General features: G+C 38.4%; 1 protein-coding gene across 4 annotated transcripts in view; it reads right to left on the bottom strand.

Annotated features, from left to right (window-relative positions):
- ARHGEF28 (Rho guanine nucleotide exchange factor 28) overlaps nt 1–22444 on the bottom strand; it is a gene marked incomplete at its 5' end in the record, with an annotated part of 260851 nt that overhangs the window by 51902 nt on the left and 186505 nt on the right. For all 4 annotated transcript variants that reach the window (XM_082652386.1, XM_082652388.1, XM_082652387.1 and 1 more), the window contains 4 exons: nt 7714–7790; nt 9354–9608; nt 12745–12862; nt 14067–14189. In XM_082652386.1, the coding sequence (XP_082508512.1) occupies nt 7714–7790; nt 9354–9608; nt 12745–12862; nt 14067–14189 (573 nt within the window). The remainder of the gene's footprint in view (nt 1–7713; nt 7791–9353; nt 9609–12744; nt 12863–14066; nt 14190–22444) is intronic.

The raw sequence follows: 22444 nt of genomic DNA, 5'->3' as shown, positions 1-22444 counted from the left end.
TCCTACTCATTTCTAGAGCTGGTCCTACTCCCATTTCCAGAGTCCTCTTTAAAAAACAACAAAATTCTCTTGTAAGGAAGCTATTCCAACCTCTGGCTACTTTCAGCTGCTTATCTTCTTGGCCATTTTCAAATTCATCATGTCTTCTGCAACACGTAGCAAGTTAAGAATTTACTAAAGAAAAGTTTCAAACAGCACAAGGAGCAGAGCATCTCACCTGTGGTCATCAGCATGACGATACCTTTCGAAAATACTATGGCGAGTACTAGGAAATCCAGATATTTGTATACTCCTAGCTAATGCATCAACTCTCTCATGCTGTTAACTACAAAGTAAGATACCTGGGTTTGTGTCCACTAAATGTACATGATGCAACTAAAAAGCATAGGATTGAACAGTAGTGTGCATTGACTCTCAGAATGACGCTTTCTCTTTTGCTCCCTGACATCGACAAGGCCTTGACTGGCCTTTATGAAGACAGCTATGTGGCAGACTAACATTGTCAGGAAACAGTATCAGAACCATCTTACTACTGTCCATAGCCAAACACATTATACCAAGAGGACCTAAGTTGTGGCTGCCTCCATCCTGACATTTGGTGGATTGCATTCCTAGTGTCCCACTTAATGGCAAATGTGCTCTAAGGGTGGCACCAATAACTCTTCAAGAGATCAGATAAGAGGGGAGGGCAGACAGCAGAAGCAAGAAGAACTACAATCCTGCAGCCTGTGGAACAAAAACCACATTCACAGAAAGGTAGAGAAGATGAAAAGGCAGAAGGCTATGTACCAGATGAAGGAACAAGATAACCCCAGAAAAACAACTAAATGAAGTGGAGATAGGCAACCTTCCAGAAAAAGAATTCAGAATGATAGTGAAGATGATACAGTACCTCAGAAAAAGAATAGAGGCAAAGATCGAGAAGATATAAGAAATGTTTAACAAAGACCTAGAAGAATTAAAGAACAAACACCTAGAAGGATTAAAGAACAAACAGAGATGAACAATACAATAACTCAAATGAAAAATAAACTAGAAGGAATCAGTAGGAGAATAATTGAGGCAGAAGCATGGATAAGTGACCTGGAAGACAGAATGGTAGAATTCACTGTTGCAGAACAGAATAAAGAAAAAAGGAATAAAAAGAAATGAAGACAGCCTAAGGGACCTCTGGGACAACATTAAATGCAACAACATTTGCATTACAGGGGTCCCAGAAGGAGAAGAGAGAGAGAAACGACCTGAGAAAATATTTGAAGAGATTATAGTTGAAAACTTCCCTAACATGTGAAAGGAAATAGCCACCCAAGTCCAGGAAGCGCAGAGAGTCCCAGGCAGGATAAACCCAAGGAGAAACATGCCGAGACATATAGTAATCAAATTGACAAAAATTAAAGACAAAGAAAAATTATTGAAAGCAACAAGGGAAAAATGACAAAAAACATACAAGGGAACTCCCATAAGGTTAACAGCTGATTTCTCAGCAGAAACTCTACAAGCCAGAAGGCAGTGGCATGATATATTTAAAGTGATGAAAGGGAAGAAGCTACAACCAAGATTACACTACCAGGCAAGGATCTCATTCAGGTTCGATAGAGAAATCAAAAGCTTTACAGACAAGCAAAAGCTAAGAGAATTCAGCACCACCAAACCAGCTCTACAACAAATGCGAAAAGAACTTCTCTAAGTGGGAAAAACAAGAGAAGAAAAGGACCTACAAAAACAAACCCATAACAATTAAGAAAATGGTAACAGGAACATACATATCGATAATTACCTTAAACGTGAATGGATTAAATGCTCAAACCAAAAGACACAGGCTCGCTGAATGGATACAAAAGTAAGACCCATATATATGCTGTCTACACTTCAGTGGGTCTGAAGACCCACTTCAGACCTAGGGACACATACAGACTGAAAGTGAGGGGATGGAAAAAGATATTCCATGCAAATGGAAATTAAAAGAAAGCTGGGTCAGCAAATACTCAATATCAGATAAAATAGACTTTAAAATAAAGAGTGTTACAAGAGACAAGGAAGGACACTACGTAATGATCAAGGGATCAATCCAAGAAGAAGACATAACAATTATAAATATATATGCACCCAACATAGGAGCACCTCAATACATAAGTAAACTGCTAACAGCTATAAAAGAGGAAATCGACAGTATACAGTAATAGTAGGGAACTTTAACACCTCACTTACACCAATGGACAGATCATCCAAACAGAAAATTAATAAGGAAACACAAGCTCTAAGTGACACAACAGACCAGATAGATTTAAATGATATTTATAGGACATTCCATGCAAAAACAGCAAACTACATTTTCTTCTCAAGTGCACACGGAACATTCTACAGGATAGATCACATCTTGGGTCACAAATCAAGCCTCAGTAAATTTAAGAAAATTGAAATTGTATCAAGCATCTTTTCTCATCACAATGCTATGAGGTTAGAAATCAATTACAGGGAAAAAACCCCATAAAAACCACAAACATATGGAGGCTAAACAATACGTTACTAAATAACCAAGGGATCACTGAAGAAATCAAAGAGGAAATCAAAAAATACCTAGAGACAAATGACAATGAAAACATGATGATCCAAAATCTATGGGATGCAGCAAAAGCAGTTCTAAGAGGGAAGTTTATAGCAATACAAGCCTACCTCAAGAAACAAGAAACATCTCAAATAAACAATCTAACCTTACACCTAAAGGAACTAGAGAAAGAAGAACAAACAAAACCCAAAGTTAGTAGAAGGAAAGAAATCATAAAGATCAGAGCAGAAATAAATGAAATAGAAACAAAGAAAACAATAGCAAAGATCAATAAAACTAAAAGCTGGTTCTTTGACAAGATAAACAAAATTGATAAACCATTAGCCAGACTCATCAAGAAAATGAGGAGAGGACTCAAATCAATAAAATTAGAAATGAAAAAGGAGAAGTTACAACAGATACCACAGAAATACAAAGCATCCGAAGAGACTACTACAAGTAACTCTATGCCAATAAAATGGACAACCTGGAAGAAATGGACAAATTCTTAGAAAGGTATAACCTTCCAAGACTGAATCAGGAAGAAATAGAAAATATGAACAGACCAATCACAAGTAATGAAATTGAAACTGTGATTAAAAATCTTCCAACAAACAAAAGTCCAGGACCAGATGGCTTCACAAGTGAATTCTATCAAACATTTAGAGAAGAGCTAACATCCATCCTTCTCAAAGTCTTCCAAAACATTGCAGAGGAAGGAACATTCCCAAACTCATTCTATGAGGCCTCCATCACCCCGATACCAAAACCAGACAAAGATACTACAAAAAAAGAAAATTACAAACCAATATCATGCATGAATAGAGATACAAAAATCCTCAACAAAATACTAGCAAACAGAATCCAGCAACACATTAAAAGGATCATCCACCATGATCAAGTGGGATTTATCCCAGGGATGCAAGGATTCTTCAATATACACAAATCAATCAATGTGATATACCATATTAACAAACTGAAGAATAAAAACCATATGATCATCTCAATAGATGCAGAAAAAGCTTCTGACAAAATTCAACACCAATTTATGATAAAAACTCTCCAGAAAGTGGGCATAGGGGAACCTACCTCAACATAATAAAGGCCATAATAAAGGCCACAGTAAACATCATTCTCAATGGTGAAAAACTGAAAGCATTTCCTCTAAGATCAGGAACAAGAAGACAAGGATGTCCAACCTCGTCACTATTATTCAACACAGTTTTGGAAGTCCTAGCCACAGCAATCAGAGAAGAAAAAGAAATAAAAGGAATACAAATTGGAGAAGAAGAAGTAAAACTGTCACTGTTTGCAGATTACATGATACTATACATAGAGAATCCTAGAGATGCCACCAGAAAACTACTAGAGCTAATCAATGAATTTGGTAAAGTTATAGCATACAAAATTAATGCACAGAAATCTCTTGCATTCCTATACACTAATGATGAAAAATCTGAAAGAGAAACTAAAGAAACACTCCCAATTACCACTGCAACAAAAAGAATAAAATACGTAGGAATAAACCTACCTAGGGAGACAAAAGATCTGTATGCAGAAAACTACAAGACACTGATGAAAGAAATTAAAGGTGATACAAACAGATGGAGAGATATACCATGTTCTTGGATTGGAAGAATCAATATTTTAAAAATGGCTATACTACCCAAAGCAATCTACAGATTCAATAAATCCCTATCAAATAACCAATGGCATTTTTTACAGAACTAGAACAAAAAAATCTTAAAATTTGGATGGAGACACAAAAGACCCCAAATAGCCAAAGCAGTCTTGAGGGAAAAAAACGGAGCGAATCAGACTCCCTGACTTCAGACTATACTACAAAGCTACAGTAATGAAGACAATATGGTACTGGCACAAAAACAGAAATATACATCAATGGAACAGGATAGAAAGCCCAGAGATAAACCCACGCACCTATGGTCAACTATTCTATGACAAAGGAGGCAAGGATATACAATGGAGAAAAGACAGTCTCTTCAATAAGTGGTGCTAGGAAAACTGGACAGCTACATGTAAAAGAATGAAATTAAAACATTCCCTAAAACCATACACAAAAATAAACTCAAAATGGATTACAGACCTAAATGTAAGACCGGATACTATAAAACTCTTAGAGGAAAACATAGGACGAACACTCTTTGACCTAAATCACAGCAAGATCTTTTTTGATCCATCCCCTCGAGTAATGGAAATAAAAACAAAAATAAACAAATGGGACCTAATGAAACTTAAATGCTTTTGCAAAGCAAAGGAACTACAAACAAGACAAAAAGACAACCCTCAGAATGGGAGAAAATATTTGCAAATGAATCAATGGACAAAGGATTAATCTCTAAAATATATGAACAGCTTATGCAGTTCAATATTTAAAAAACAAACAACCCAATCCAAAGATGGGCAGAAGACCTAAATAGACATTTCTCCAAAGAAGACATAAAGATGGTCAAGAAGCACATGAAAAGCTGCTCAACATCACTAATTATTAGAGAAATACAAATCAAAACTACAAGGAGGTATCACCTCACACCAGTTAGAATGGGCATCATCAGAAAATCTACAAACAACAAATGCTGGAGAGGGTGTGGAGAAAAGGGAACACTCTTGCACTGTTGGTGGGAATGTAAATTGATACAGCCACTATGGAGAACAGTACAGAGGTTCCTTAAAAAACTAAAAATAGAACTACCATATGACCCAGCAATCCCACTACTGGGCATATACTCTGAGAAAACCATAATTCAAAAAGACACATGCACCCCAATGTTCATTACAGCACTATTTACAATAGCCAGGTTATGGAAAAAACCTAAATGCCCGTCGACAGATGAATGGATAAAGAAGATGTGGTACACATATAAAATTATTTATAATTTATGGCTGAATATTACTCAGCCATAAAAAGGAATGAAATTGGGTCATTTGTAGAGATGTGGATGGATCTAGAGACTGTCATACAGAGTGAAGTCAGAAAGAGTAAAACAAATATCGTATATTAACGCATATGTGTGGAATCTAGAAAAATGGTAAAGATGAACCTGTTTGCAGGGCAGAAATAGAGACACAGATGTAGAGAACAAATGTATAGACACCAAGGGGGGAATTGACGGTGCGGGGGGGGGGGCGGGTGTGATGAATTGGGAGATTGGGATTGACATGTATACACTAATATGTATAAAATGGATAACTAATAAGAACCTGCTGTATACAAAAATAAATAAAATAAAATTCAAAAATTCAAAAAAAATGGTATATAAGGCCCCCCCCCCCAAAAAAAAGAGATCAGGTAAGAGGAACAGATTCACATTTCAGGTCATATTTTAAGTTGAGCATCACAACTTGATCTGAATCCATGTGCACATTATTCTAGAAAACAAGAGAGCTGTCTTTTTTTTTTTTTTTAATTAATTAATTTATTTATTTATTTTTGGCTGTGTTGGGTCTTCGTTTCTGTGCGAGGGCTTTCTCTAGTTGTGGTGAGCGGGGGCTACTCTTCATCACCGTGCGCGGGCCTCTCACTGTCATGGCCTCTCTTGTTGCAGAGCACAGGCTCCAGATGCGCAGGCTCAGTAGTTGTGGCTCACGGGCCTAGTTGCTCCGTGGCATGTGGGATCTTCCCAGACCAGGGCTCGAACCTGTGTCCCCTGCATCGGCAGGCAGATTCTCAACCACTGCGCCACCAGGGAAGCCCGATAGCTGTCTTTTTGCTGTGTCGAATTTTTGATCCATCAGCAGGTCACCTGGCCTATACCACCCAAGAAGCAGGATTTGCTTCTCTTTCTGGTCTTAGTTTTTGAAGAAACCTTTGTTTATAAAAATGTGGTGGGAATTTGTTTTCTCTTTCAGCATGGCCCTCACCATCCCACAGGGCAAACAAAATGTTCCCACCTTCCTGCTTATTTTCTCTGTGTTCCTTCAGAGAAACCAAGATAATAGCAGAGACAGGTTGTTGGACAAATCAGTAGGTTGTCATGAAATATGCAATATATACAGTTCAAATGGATCAGGGCCATGGAACTAGTTTAAGGCCTCTTGTTATCCTCTGGTGTAGCTCTGTGAAATAATCTCTGACCTTTATACAACTTGGCATCACTGTGTTGATGAGAGGCAAGGTGCTGAACAGGGTGAAGAAGCCTACTGGGCCAACCTGACAAGATGGAGAGGCAGCTGAGACACTGCTCCAGCCTCTTCCTCCCCAGAATCTATCACTGAGCAGGCATGCTTCTTTGTTTTCTCTGAACGGCATAACATAAACTTCCTTAAGCTCTGAATTTGCCAAACCCAGTTGGAACTGAGGATATCTGCTAATGGTACCCAAATATCCTATCAGTCAATGGATGATAAACACTAACATTGTAGAGAAGCACCATTATACCGCCCACATTGGTACTGCATCTTAGATTCTTTCCTATTAACAGGGCCTGATGCTCCATGATGCTGACAAGGGGTTGACTCATGACATCTTCCATCTTTGAGCGAGTCGCTGTGGACAAGATGCTATATGAGAAATGCTATAAAGTACTGGTTTTACTGCTAGTCTGAGTCTCACTCTGTGCTGGCAATGAGATAACGATAACACACTACAAAGGTAAGTGTTACATGAACAACCTTAGTATTAGTAGTCATTATGGGAGAATTAAGAAAGAATCGTCTTTACACTTTAGATACCAGGATGGTGTTCTCGTGTCTGGCAGAAGGAGCATCATAACAGTTATGAATGGAGTTGGCAACTGGTACAGCAGGCACTGTCCAGCATTAACATTTGAGGTGCTGGGAAGTCAGGACTGCAGGGGGAGGGGGTTTCTGGAGGAAAGACCAAGATAGCCAGACAGCAGAGGGTCCCCTTGTGGGGTTTAGGGCAGTGCCTATCCACCAACCAGTATCAAAGTACTTCAATATTTTCACAACTGGTTAAATCGCTGCATCAGCGGACTACCAGTCCTAGTTGTGATAAATCAATGCATATCATCATGCTTGGTAAACCTAATTGGATCCTTGCTACTGAACACTGTAATCGCTAATAATGAGACTATACCACAGCATGATCTTGCCAATGACCATTTAATTTCACGAGGAATTTCAGGCAGTTTTCAAGGAGATGTGGGATTAAACCAATGAAAACATTCATCACATGGCCATATACTTACAACAGCTGCAAAGATGTACTTCTGGTCTTTCTCTTGTAAAAAGAGCAGCACATCAGTTAGAAGCAGAGCTAGGATATCTTCAAAGGAAAAATATTACTAGTATTAATGAAGCAAACCACAATTCAAATGCCTTTATTAAAATTCTAATTTCATGTTTAAATAATTTAAATAAACATACTAAAAATAAATACTTTTAGTCTAACTATAAAACCTTTATTAAAATGCCTGTATTATGATAGCTAAAGATATGTTTTATAGATAACTCAGTAAGTAAGCTGTGTTTACGTGCACGCTGCGTGTGTCACGGTTGGTACAGCTAAATCTCCAGCAAAATTTAACGTTGTAGCCTTCCAAATGGAAGAAAAGTATTCAATAAAAAACAAGGTTCTAATAGAATGGAGCAAGCCCTTACCTTTACGGCAAAAAAGTGCTTCATTAAAAATGTTTATGGGCAGCTTCTGCCTTGAATTACTATATATACTAATCTGCTATTTTGTTCCATCTGGATCTGAGGGAAGTGTGAGGTCCTACACCTCCTTTACATACTGTTCACAAGAACCCACCTTCACTACACCACTAACATTCTAACACAAAGTTACCCAGCTGTTCATTCCACAAAACAGATAAAGAGCAAATGACTTGGAGCGATAGGATCTACAGACTGCGGTTAATATTTTAGTTGTGGTTAATATTCTAAGTATGGTTCATGTTTAGTTGCAACACTGCAAGTTGCTGATCAATAGGTCCTTTGGTCATTTGTTGCAAGCACTACCAAAACCTGATAATCCTTCAGTGGGTAGCAACCTTGGAGTACCTGGAATTTAACCACCTCTTCCCCTCATTGCTTACCTAAGGAAGATACTAAGACATATCAGAAACAAGAAGGTTGGGCCAGTGGTGCTTAACCCTGACTGCAGACTCACCTGGGTGCTTTGAGCATCCCTATGCCTGGGCTTCACCCCCAGACCAATAAAATCAGAACCTCTGGGAGGAGACTTGAGCATCAGTAAAATTTTTAAACTCCAGAGGCCATTCTAGGGTTTTAAATCCAGTGGCCAGTGTTGACAAAGCCTCGGACAAGGTGCTAGCCACAGAATCATTTCTTAAGGATCAGAATAAACTATTTTAGACTCTAACCAGATGAACAGGCAGGTTAATGCCTGATAGCAAACAGCACACCAATGTCCACGTGTATATTTATGCATTACTATGTATATTTATGCATTATATCATTCAGTCCCAAAGATGATGCTTAGAGCTCATTTTTCCCCTCAATGGTCTGAGCTCCTGGCTGGCTTGGCACACAACAGATTCTGAGCGTGTAGGCACATTTTCCAGGATAATATTTCCATGCCAACAATTAGCAGAATTCTCAGGTCCTTTGATGCGAACTGGAAAACCCATGCAATACCTAGGAAGCCTTTTGCTTGAGGCAGCAAACTTCCCCCTAAGGTTTGTAGCATGGGCCACCTGTGCCTACGGAAGTTTTCATCTTGATCCTACAGGGATCTTTCCACTGACCTAGGGTTTGTGTGTGGGCCTGCATCGCTGAACCAGTTTTCTTTGGAAAATCTGTCCTCTGTTAACTGAATAATGTGCGTGAACAAGAGGGAGAAATTGGTCTGTTAGAGCCACGGTACCTTTGAAACGACCCGTAGCGGTTTTCCAATAAACAAGGCCATCGTATAACAGGGTCCTTTCTTTACTCATCAGTGCCTGTTTCCTAAACACGTGGCCATTTTTAAGCTTGGTATATGTTTTGTTTTCAATCTTATTTAGGATCTCAAGCCATTTTTGTTTCTTCTCATATTCGCTGACTTTTAAATCCACAGCTGCAATCATGTCTTTAATTAAGCAAAGAGCTTTGCATAAGTCCTTCTGTTCTTCAGTGTTCTCTGCATGGGAAAAAGAAAGAACAGACACCATGAAATAAGCCAGAGCACTAATAAGGAAGACATTTTTTCTTTAGTTTTAAGTAAAGTTAAATACATCATCCAAATAGCAAAAATCCCAGAGCAAAAATATTGGATTAACTTCAAATATTCTATCATCACTCAGCACCCCTCCTCCCCAAAAGGATGGTTAAAATGTGTCCTTAAGAAGATTTACTTATCAGATGCTTCAGCAGAAACACTGTGACAATATGATGTCTGAATTCTAGAGACTGGTCTGACCTTCCTTCCTAGAGCAGTGAATGTGTCACATCCCAAGTTAGGCCTTCCTTCCACCTTCCCAGACACAGGTAATTAAGCAAACCCCACGCCTAGCTTCTTAGAACTTAACTGAGCTACAAGCCCAAGCTGGAGTCCTTTCCCAGAAGGGAGCTGCAGGGTGACTTGAATAGACCACGTACTCATTTGCTTTCCTAGATCCCTCTCTCCCTAAAAAAATAACATTTAAAATTATAACTTACAACTGCATTAACATAAAGATATTAATAATATATATTAAAACATTTTTTCAACCTAAAAAAATGGGACCAAGGCACTGTGCAGAGTGGGTAACTCAGCCACACTCACACCAACAGAGTAGACGATCATCGAATCCAGCTGTTACTCTGAAATACTGGCCAAATCTCTTATCTCTAGATTATCTTAAGAAAAACTTCTGGAGAAGTTTCTGCAACAGCCTCCTGGAGCTCTAGATGAAACCAAATTTAGCTATTTTCTATATCTGATTTTTAAAAAAACTAATTGATGTTTACTGAGGTGAATGGAACTGAAAGGGAAAGTTTCAGGAGGTCAGAAAATGCTAGGAGAGGAGAAAGAAAAACAACAGAGAAAATAAAAGATTCTCTAAGAGCCTAGAGCAGCAGAAATAAACACACAGAAATAGCAGTGAAATGGAATAAGAACAAGTCCTCCAAAGGGTCTAAACTTTCCAGGCTCTAAATGCCTCCAATAGGTACACGAGGGCTTTGTGAGAAGACCAAGGAATAGATCGTGACACCAATCATTAACAAGGAAGATTTTCTCATTGCCCATGAAAAGAATATACTTCATTCACTTCACTACTTTACTATACCTGCCACCCACCTAAGGAGCACTCCCCACCATGAAAAAAAAAAAAAGATTCTTCTTTATAAAGAGCATGTTTTAAATATAGGAAAGTTGCGTAGAGAAAATCAAAGTTGAATTACAAAGTGACTTAAAGTAAGGCCAAGAAAAGGCTCCGAGTCTTCTGACCTTCAGGAATAAATTACTGTCTTTTAACCGCTTGCAACTCAAAGTGCAGCAGCGTTGGCCCCACCCGGGGGTCTTGTTAGAAATGCTTACCTTGGGTTCTTCCCCAGACCTACGGAATCGGAGTCTGCATGTAAATGAGATCCCCAGGTGAGGGGTACTCCTAATGAAATTCTAAAAGCACTGCCATAAAGAGTCACATGAACCAATGTTCCCAGCAACTAGAGAGGTTGGAGAAGTCTGACCTAACTAAGGAGGCAGTGTTCGTTCAGCCACTATGACGTCTACGCCTGCAGAGCCATAAGTCCCACTTCTCATTTCCGACACACAGCAGGCAATCACTGTGATGCACCCTACCTGGAATCTGGCATGGGATGATTCTTGGAGGAGCACTAGCTGGTCTAACACAGTCTGACAGATGTTAGTCTTTGAGTATTGTATTAAACTTAAGAAAGAGAATATAACCATAAAATAAACTAAAAGTCTTAATTTTGTTTTCATTCTTTAACTGAGAACAAAATTATGAGGCTTTTCTCTTTCTACTGTGCTTATATTTTATGTTAAATTACAGGAAGCGGGCTTCCCTGGTGGCGCAGTGGTTGAGAGTCTGCCTGCTGATGCAGGGGACATGGGTTCGTGCCCCGGTCCAGGATGATCCCACATGCTGCAGAGCGGCTGGGCCCGTGAGCCATGGCCACTGAGCCTGCGCGTCCAGAGCCTGTGCTCCGCAACGGGAGAGCCCACAACAGTGAGAGGCCCGTGTACCGCAAAAAAAAAAAAAAAAAAAAATTATAGGAAGCAATACAAATGGGACATAAGGAATGGATGCTACCATTCCTGCCTGAACTTAGGTCTTAATGTAACTAAAAAAAAAATGGAAAGACCAAATCATGCATTTCTATTCACTGAGACCCCTTCCAAAAAAAGGATGTTAAAAGTTGACTTTTTAGAGTGGGAATTTAAGATCTCATTACCACTTTCATGATCTCCAAGTCAGTTGGTCATAATAAAGATAATAAAAACAGCTCCCAGTTATCAAGCACCTTGTTTATACCAGGCTGTGTACTGGGCACTTTCTGAGACAATTTCACTTAATCCTCACAACAATTCCACAAGATAAAGATTAGTATTCTCATTTGGTAGTGGAGAGAACTGAGGCTCATTTCATTACCTTGCCCAACTAATGAGCGGCAGAGCCAAGTATCTGCAACGGCCATGCAAGTTCACACAAGGCCAAACCAAAGCCCTTGTTAACAGAAGACACTACCATCCTAATAATTTACTCATGATCAATAAGCTAGCTTGAGGAACAGGCACTTTTATCTGTCCATTCATTGCACCGTTATATTTATTTATTGATAACCTATTCTGCACTAGCTATTGAATCTAGACCCCTCAAGGAGCTTATAGGCCAGCCATGTGCATTAACAGGTTCTTAAAGGACATCCAGATGTTAGTCTTGAACATGATGAATTGACAGGGTCAAAAATAGCTCCTTCATAAATCATTCTCAATCTAATAAATCACTGCTGGGAAGGTAATAGGAAGATGGAGAAGAAGAGGTATTAAGGTCTGGATATGGGGGAAATACAGATGGGAAGGGTAGGGTCAAAGTATGAGGAAGTCTACTTGCTTTGGGCTGCTTGGAGGAATTCAGACTATTGGCCAAGTCACATTACGAAAGATAACTTTTCAAAATGGATCCAAATCCTATGGCTTCACAGTTTTTCCATCATGAAAAATCTTTATGAATCAGGCACCCACAAGCATCTATAGCTGTTTACAACACCTCAGCTATGTTTAAAACTAAGGAAAGAGGCAAATGTTTATCCCAGAAGTCATCACTCACCCTTTGTGTACTGCAATATCCTTTCCACCAAGACAGGGTATTTTGTGATGCGCTGAGTGACCAGCAGGATGCATTCTGGAATTCCTCGGCGTCGAGCCAAAAGATTACTATTTCGGAGCTTAAAGAAAATATATATATATATGTATATATTTTTAAACTTTAATATACACAAACACTACCTGTATTTTCTTTTTAGGTAGGAATTTAATAATAAAAAGAACCTGCAACAGTATAATTCTATTCAGACATAACATGCTGCATCATTAATTAAAACTTGATACATTGCCATTAAATTGTATACTTTGAAATTAATTTCAATAATCCAACTCTCCAAGGTTAAGAAGTTTCAAGTTACACTGATGTACTTAGAGTTAATTCCAAAAATGAGGTTTTAAGACTTATAAGTGCTAAGATTCATGAATAGCAGAAGTTTTGAAAAATACTCAGAAATCAAAGTCACACTTTGAACATGAGTTTGCAATTAACTGTTTGTTTTTCTAAGAGGTTTTCCTCTACATTTGTTATTATTCATCATAGCATTTAAGTTTCCTCTAATCTGGGCAACTTTTTTTCTAAATATCTCAAAGCCTTATTTTCAAGTTCTCAATACACATGTATGTTTAAAAAAAAAAGGAGGAGGAGAATCCAGTAACATGCTTAAAATGGTAGATAAAAAATTAGAATCTATAAAACTCTAAAGGACAAATTTCTTCAATAAGTAAGTAGGACACCAAAAAAATGGGATGGGAAGCATTCAATGTAAAGGCGATTTAAAAGACATAACCCCCCATGAATAATATATAAACCTTGGTCAGATCCTGATCCAATTTTATGAGCTAATGAGGGAAATTTGATTACTGGCCAGCTGTTTGAAGATATTAAAGAATTATTGTGTATTTAAGTGGAATAATACCACTGTAATTTTTAAAAGATATATTGTTCAGTGATACAAGTTATATATGAAATGATGTGCATCACAGACTTGCTTCAAATGAATCCAGTGGGGGTGGGGTAGGTTCTTTATTTTTACTGTGGTTCTTCTGATTTATAACTTGTCAAGGCATGAAAAGCTTCACAGGATATTACAAAAGTGCTCAGAAGTATGGAGAACATGGCTTCGCAAATATAAATACAAAAGTAAGTGATTTGGGAGAAATATTTTACTAACACAGAAAAAGAGGCTTTCTATCTTTGCCACAAACCTATCACTTCCTTCTTCCCTGAAAAACAGTACCTAGATGTGAAACTTGGTTAGATCACCTAAAAAACAAGTATGAACTTCATGCTGGCTTACCATTTTGTAACAGTTTTAAAATACTTGCCTTAATAAAATTCTGAAACTTTTTATTCTGCTGGAGTTCTTTAAAGAGGCTAACAGCCTCCTTGTGATGGCTACAGAATTCCCCATATATTTTCTTCATTTTATTTGCATTTTCTTCTGAAAACTGAGAAGAAAAACATTTCAATGATGGTTTATAAATTTAGTCAGTCCTAAACACTAAAAAGAACATGCAATTTTCATATATTTCAGTACATTCTTTGCAAATAAAGAATAAACATCCAGGAATTTCTGACCACAATCACTTCTCTTCCCCAGATACTTTTAAAATTAAAGTAAGAGGAAGTAGTCAAGAGGTAAGAGGAAGACATCAACCTAATGTGATTATATTATATTGAACTAACTCAATTATCAATAGCCCAATGAAAAACATTTGATATCATCTATTTTGTGTGTTTATACAACTTTATAATTTCAACTTATAGTTTTAATACTTTTATAGATTGAAGGGTATGGGGCACATTTGGGGATCCTCAGGAAGGTTGACATTTACATTGGGTAACTGATCACGTCCACGAACTCAGTCTTCATTGGGAATTTAATTTTTGTCATCACAAATGGATCAACAGGCAGGTTATCATTAGCCAAGATGACAGAGAAAGATGAGTAATCAGAAGGCCAATTTATTAACTGATGGACAGAAGTAGAGATGTGGGCTGGATATTTCAATAACCTTGACCTGCAGAAAAATCTCTGTAGAAAAATCTACATGGGAACAACTTAGCAACATACGGTGGTATGGAGAGAATCAGCTGAATAATTTGAATGCCAACGTTTCAGACTCTGGTGACACTATGTATACATGTGGGTGTTGAAGATCACTGTAACAGAAACCAGAACACACCTACGCCTCCTTAGAAAGTACTTAAAATGTACATCCTTATCTCTGGTCTTTTCAACTGTGCTCACAGTTTTATCTATGCTTGAGGCCAATACATCTTACGAGATGATCCTTAAACCACCAACAATAATATGTAGGTATAAATTTAACAAAACATACACAGGCCTTGTGTGCTGAAAACTACACAATGCTAATGAAAGAAATCAAATAAGATTTAAATAAATATACCATGTTCATAGATTGGAAGACTCAACATAGTAAAGATGTCAATTTTCCCCAAATTAATGTACAGGTTTAATGCAATTCTTATCAAATCTCAGCAAGTGTCTGTACATATAGACAAGATTATTCTAGAATTTATATCAAAAGATAAAGAAACTAGGATAAAAACAATTTTGGAAAAGAAGAATAAAGTGAAAGAACTCAGTCTAGACAATTTCAAGATTTATTCTGTAACTACTGTAATTATGACTATGGAAGGATACACATACATCAGTGGAACAAAATAGGAACCCAAAATGTCCAACAGTTTTTGACAGAAGGCAAATGCAATTTATTGGAGGAAGGATAGCCCTTTCAACAAATGATACTGGAGCAGCTGAACATCCACAGGTCAAAAAATAATAATAATAACCTTGACCAAAGTCTCATATTTTATACAAAAAGTAACTCCAAATGGATCACAGACCTAAATATAAAACATAAAACTTTTAGAAAAAAAAAAAAGGAGAAAATCTTTGGGATCTCAGGCTAGACAAAGAGGTCTTAGACTTGAAATCAAAAGCATGATCCTTAAAATATGAGGGAGTCCAGGAAAAACTTTGGCCTGTGTAAGAGGTAAGAGACCATTGTTTCAAGGTGTGTGAGGAGAGGGGATTCAGAGCACTGCCTAAATGAGCTTCAGAGACAGGCGCGAGCCACAGCTATCAGCGTGGACCCCAGAGACTGGCATGAAATGCTAAGGCTGCTGCTGCAGCCACCAAGAAGTCTGTGTGCAAGCACAGGTCACTATCCACACCTCCCCTCCTGGGAGCCTGTGCAGCCCGCCACTGCCAGGGTCCCGTGATCCAGGGACAACTTCCTTGGGAGAACACACGGTGCGCCTCAGGTTGTTGCAACATCACGCTGACCTCTGCTGCTGCAGGCTCGCCCCACATTCCGTACTCCTCCCTCCCCACCGCCTGAGTGAGCCAGAGCCAGCTAATCAGCTGCTCCTTTAATTCCCTCCTGTCTGGGCAAAGAACAGACGCCAGAGGGCGACCTACACGCAGAGGAGGGGCCAAATCCGAAGCTGAACCAGGGAGCTGTGCGAACAAAGAAGAGAAAGGGAAATCTCTCCCAGCAGCCTCAGGAGCAGCGGATTAAATCTCCACAATCAACTGGATGTACCCTGCATCTGTGGAATACCTGAATAGACAAGGAATCATCCCAAATGGAGGAGATGGACTTTGGGAGCAACTGTAGACATGGGGTTTGCTGCATGGAACTGACTAGATTCTGATTTTTATGTTTATCTTAGTATAGTTTTTAGTGCTTGTTACCATTTGTGGACTTGTTTATTGGTTTGGTTGCTCTGTTCTTTTTTTTTAATTACTTTAAAAAAATTTTTTATTTTAATAACTTTTTCTTTCTTTCCTTTTTTCCTCCCTTTTCTTCTGAACCGTGTAGCTGACAGGGTCTTTGTGCTCTGGCTGGATGTCAGGCCTGAGCATCTGAGGTGGGAGAGCCGAGTTCAGGACACTAGACCACCAGAGACCTCCCGGCCCCACGTAATATCAATCGGCGAGAGCTCTCTCAGAGATCTCTGTCTCAATGCTAAGACCCAGCTCCACTCAACAACCAGCAAGTTCCAGTGCTGGACACCCCATGCCAAACAACTAGCAAGACAGGAACACAACCCCACCCATTAGCAGAGAGGCTGCCTAAAATCATAATAAGTTCACAGACACCCCAAAACACACCACCAGATACGGTCCTGTCCACCAGAAAGACAAGATCCAGCCTCATCCACCAGAACACAGCCAACAGTCCCCTCTACCAGGAAGCCTACACAACCCACTGAACCAACCTTACCCACTGGGGGCAGACACCAAAAACAATGGGAACTAAGAAACTACAGCCTGCAAAAATGAGACCCCACGAAGAAAGTTAAGCAAAATGAGAAGACAGAGAAATACACAGCAGATGAAGGAGCAAAGTAAAAACTCACCAAACCAAACAAATGAAGAGGAAATAGGCAGTCTATCTGAAAAAGAATTCAGAGTAATGATAGAAAATGGAAATAGAATGGAGAAAATAAAAGAAATGCTTAACAAGGGCCTAGAAGAACTAAAGAGCAAACAAACAATGAACAATACAATAAATGAAATTAAAAATTCTCTAGAAGGAACCAATAGCAGAATAACTGAGGCAGAAGAATGGATAAGTGACCTGGAAGATAAAATAGTGGAAATAACTACCGCAGAGCAGAATAAAGAAAAAAGAATGAAAAGAACTGAGGACAGTCTCAGAGACCTCTGGGACAACATCAAATGCACCAACATTTGAATGATAGGGGTCCCAGAAGAAGAAGAGAAAAAGAAAGGTACTGAGAAAATATTTCAAGTGATTATAGTTGAAAACTTCCCTAACATGGGAAAGGAAATAGTCAATCAAGTCCAGGAAGCACAGAGAGCCCCATACAGGATAAATCCAAGGATAAACACCTCGAGACACATATTAATCAAACTATCAAAAATTAAACATGAAGGGCTTCCCCGGTGGTGCAGTGGTTGAGAGTCCGCCTGCCAATGCAGGGAACATGGGTTCGTGCCCCGGTCCAGGAAGATCCCACATGCCACGGAGCGGCTGGGCCCGTGAGCCATGGCCACTGAGCCTGCGCATCTGGAGCCTGTGCTCTGCAACAGGAGAGGCCACAACAGTGAGAGGCCCGCGTACCACAAAAAAAATAAATTAATTAAAAAAATAATAATAAACACGAAGAAAAATATTAAAAGCAGCAAGGGAAAAGCAACAAATAACATACAAGGGAATCCCCATAAGGTTAACAGCTGATCTTTCAGCAGAAACTCTGCAGGCCAGAAGGGAGTGGCAGGACATATTAAAAGTGATTAAAGGGAAAAACCTACAACCAAGATTACCCAGCAAGGATCTAATTCAGATTCGACAGAGAAATTAAAACCTTTACAGACAAGCAAAAGCTAACAGAAATCAGCACCACCAAACCAGCTTTACAACAAACGCTAAAGGAACTTCTCTAGGCAGGAAACACAAGGGAAGAAAAAGACCTACAATAACAAACCAAAAACAATTAAGAAAATGGTAATAGGAACATACATATCGATAACTACATTAAATGTAAATGGATTAAATGCCCCAACCAAAAAACATAGACTGACTGAATGTATACAAAAACAAGGCCTGTATATATGCTGTCTACAAGGGACCCACTTCAGACCTAGGGACACATACAGACTGAAAGTCAGGGGATGGAAAAAGATATTCCATGCAAACGGAAATCAAAAGAAGGCTGGAGTAGCAATTCTCATATAAGAAAAAATATACTTTAAAATAAAGACTATTACAAGAGACAAAAAAGGACACTACATAATGATCAAGGGATCAATCCAAGAAGAAGATATAACAATTTTAAATACTTATGCACCCACCATAGGAGCACCTCAATACATAAGGCAAATGCTAAAAGCCAAAAAAGGGGAAATTGACAGTAACACAATCATAGTAGGGGAATTTAACACCCCACTTTCAACAATGGACAGATCATCCGAAATGAAAATAAATAAGGAAACATAAGCTTTAAATGACACATTAAACAAGATGGACATATTGATATTTAAGGACATTCCATGCAAAAACAACAGAATACACTTTCTTCTCAAGTGCTCATGGAACATTCTCCAGGATAGATCATATCTTGGGTCACAAATCAAGCCTTGGTATATTTAAGAAAATTGAAATCTTTTCCGACCACAATGCTATGAGACTAGATATCAATTACAGGAAAAAAACTGTAAAAAAAACAAACACATGGAGGCTAAACAATACACTACTAAATAACCAAGATATCACTGAAGAAATCAAAGAGGAAATCAAAAAATACCTAGAAACAAATGAGAATGAAAACATGACAACCCAGAATCTATAGGATGGAGCAAAAGCAGTTCTAAGAGGGAAGTTTATAGCAATACAATCCTACTTCAAGAAACAAGAAACACCTCAAATAAACAACCTAACCTTACACCTAAAGCAATTAGAGAAAGAAAAAAAAAAACAACCAAAATTGGCAGAAGGAAAGAAATCATAAAAATCAGATCAGAAATAAATGAAAAAGAAATGAAGGAAACAATAGCAAAGATCAATAAGAGTAAAAGCTGGTTCTTTGAGAGGATAAACAAAATTGATAAACCATTAGCCAGACTCATCAAGAAAAAAAGGGAAAAGACTTATATCAACAGAATTAGAAATGAAATGGGAGAAGTAACAACAGACAGTGCAGAAACACAAAAGATCATGAGAGATTACTACAAGCAACTAAATGCCAATAAAATGGACAACTTGGAAGTAATGGACAAATTCTTAGAAAAGCACAACCTTCCAAGACTGAACCAGGAAGAAATAGAAGATATAAACAGTCCAATCACAAGCACTGAAATTGAAATTGTGATTAAAAATCTTCCAAACAAAAGCCCAGGACCAGGTGGCTTCCCAGGCGAATTCTATCAAACATTTAGAGAAGAGCTAACACCTATCCTTCTCAAACTCTTCCAAAATATAGCAGAGGGAGGAACGCTCCCAAACTCATTCTATGAGGCCACCATCACCCTGATACCAAAACCAGACAAAGATGTCACAAAGAAAGAAAACTACAGCCCAATATCACTGATGAACATAGATGCAAAAATCCTCAACAAAATACTAGCAAACAGAATCCAACAGCACATTAAAAGGATCAAACACCATGATCAGCTGGGGATTATCCCGGAAATGCAATGATTCTTCAATATATGCAAATCAATCAATGTGATACAGCATATTAAGAAACTGAAGGATAAAAACCATAGGATAATCTCAATAGATGCAGAAAAAGCTTTTGACAAAATTCAACACCCATTTAAGATAAAAACCCTCCAGAAAGTAGGCATACAGGGAACTTACGTCAACAGAATAAAGGCCATATATGACAAACCCACAGCCAACATCGTCCTCAATGGTGAAAAACTGAAACCACTTCCACTAAGATAAGGAACAAGACAAGGTTCCCCATTCTCACCACTATTATTCAACATAGTTTTGGAAGTTTTAGAAACAGCAATCAGAGAAGAAAAAGAAATAAAAGGAATCCAAGTTGTAAAAGAAGAAGTAAAACTGTCACTGTTTGCAGATGACATGATACTATACATAGGGAATCCTAACGATGCTACCAGAAAACTACTAGAGCTAATCAATAAATTTGGTAAAGTTGCAGGATACAAAATTAATGCACAGAAATCTCTTACATTCCTATACAGTAATGATGAAAAATCTGAAAGAGAAATTAAGGAAACATTCCCATTTATCATTGCAACAAAAAGAATAAAATACCTAGGAATAAACCTACCTAAGGAGACAAAAGACCTGTATGCAGAAAACTATAAGACACTGATGAAAGAAATTAAAGATGATACAAATAGATGGAGAGATATACCATGTTCTTGGATTGGAAGAATCAATACTGTGAAAATGACTATACTACCCAAAGCAATCTACAGATTCAATGCAATTCCTATCAAACTACCAATGGCATTTTTCACAGAACTAGAACAAAAAATATCACAATTTGTATGGAAACACAAAGGAACCTGAATAGCCAAAACAATCTTGAGAAAGAAAAACGGAGCTGGAGGAATCAGGCTCTCTGACTTCAGACTATACTACAAAGCTACAGTAATCAAGACAGTATTGTACTGGCACAAAAACAGAAATAGAGATCAATGGAACAGGAGAGAAAGCCCAGAGATAAACCCACGCACATACGGTCACCTTATCTTTGATAAAGGAGGCAGGAATATACAATGGAGAAAAGACAGCCTCTTCAATAAGTGGTGCTGGGAAAACTGGACAGCTACATGTAAAAGAATGAAATTAGAACACTCTCTAACACCATACACAAAAATAAATGCAAAATGGATTAAAGACCTAAATGTAAGGCCAAACACTATAAAACTCTTAGAGGAAAACAGAGGCAGAACACTTTATGACATAAATCACAGCAAGATCCTTTGTGATCCATCCCCTAGAGAAATGGAAATAAAAATAAAAATAAACAGGGCTTCCCTGGTGGCGCAGTGGTTGAGAGTCTGCCTGCCAATGCAGGGAACACGGGTTCGTGCCCCGGTCTGGGAAGATCCCACATGCTGTGGAGCGGCTGGGCCCGTGAGCCATGGCCGCTGAGCCTGCGTGTCCGGAGCCTGTGCTCCGCAACAGGAGAGGCCACAACAGTGAGAGGCCCGCCCGCGTACAGCAAAAAAAATAAATAAATAAATAAAATATTTATTTTGGGACCTAATGGGACCTAATGAAACTTAAAAGCTTTTGCACAGCAAAGGAAACCATAAACAAGATGAAAAGACAATCCTCAGAATTGGAGAAAATATTTGCAAATGAAGCAACTGACAAAGGATTAATCTCCAAAATATACAAGCAGCTCATGAAGCTCAATATCAAAAAAAACAAACAACCCAATCCAAAAATGGGCAAAGACCTAAATAGACATTTCTCCAAAGAAGATATACAGACTGCCAACAGACACATCAAAGGATGCTCAACATCACTAATCATTAGTGAAATGTAAATCAAAACTACAATGAGGTATCACCTCACACCAGTCAGAATGGACATCATCAAAAAATCTACAAACAATAAATGCTGGAGAGGGTGTGAAGAAAAGGGAACCGTCTTGCACTGTTGGTGGGAATGTAAATTGATACAACCACTATGGAGAAAAGTATGGAGGTTCCCTAAAAAACTAAAAACAGAGCTACCCTACAACCCAGCAATCCCACTATTGGGCATATATCCTGAGAAAACCATAATTCAAAAAGAATCATGTACCACAATGTTCATTGCAGCACTATTTACAATAGCCAGGACATGGAGGCAACCTAAGTGTCCATCGACAGATGAATGGATAAAGAAGATGTGACACATATATACAATGGAATATTATTCAGCCATAAAAAGAAACGAATTGAGTCATTTGGAGCGAGATGGATGGACCTAGATTCTGTCATACAAAGTGAAAATAAGTCCAAAAGAGAAAAAAAATACCGTATGCTGACACATATATATGGAATCTAAAAAAAAAAAAAAAAAGTGGTTCTGAAGAACTTAGGGGCAGGACAGGAACAAAGACACAGATGTAGAGAATGGACTTGAGGACACTGGAAGGGGGAAGGGTAAGCTGGGACGAAGTGAGAGAGTGGCACTGACATATATACACTATCAAATGTAAACTAGATAGT

Source organism: Grampus griseus, assembly GCF_964374135.1.
Source record: "Grampus griseus genome assembly, chromosome: 3".
NCBI lineage: Eukaryota > Metazoa > Chordata > Mammalia > Artiodactyla > Delphinidae > Grampus > Grampus griseus.
Note: the sequence above shows the minus strand (reverse complement) of the source record. Positions and strands in the feature narration are given on the sequence as shown.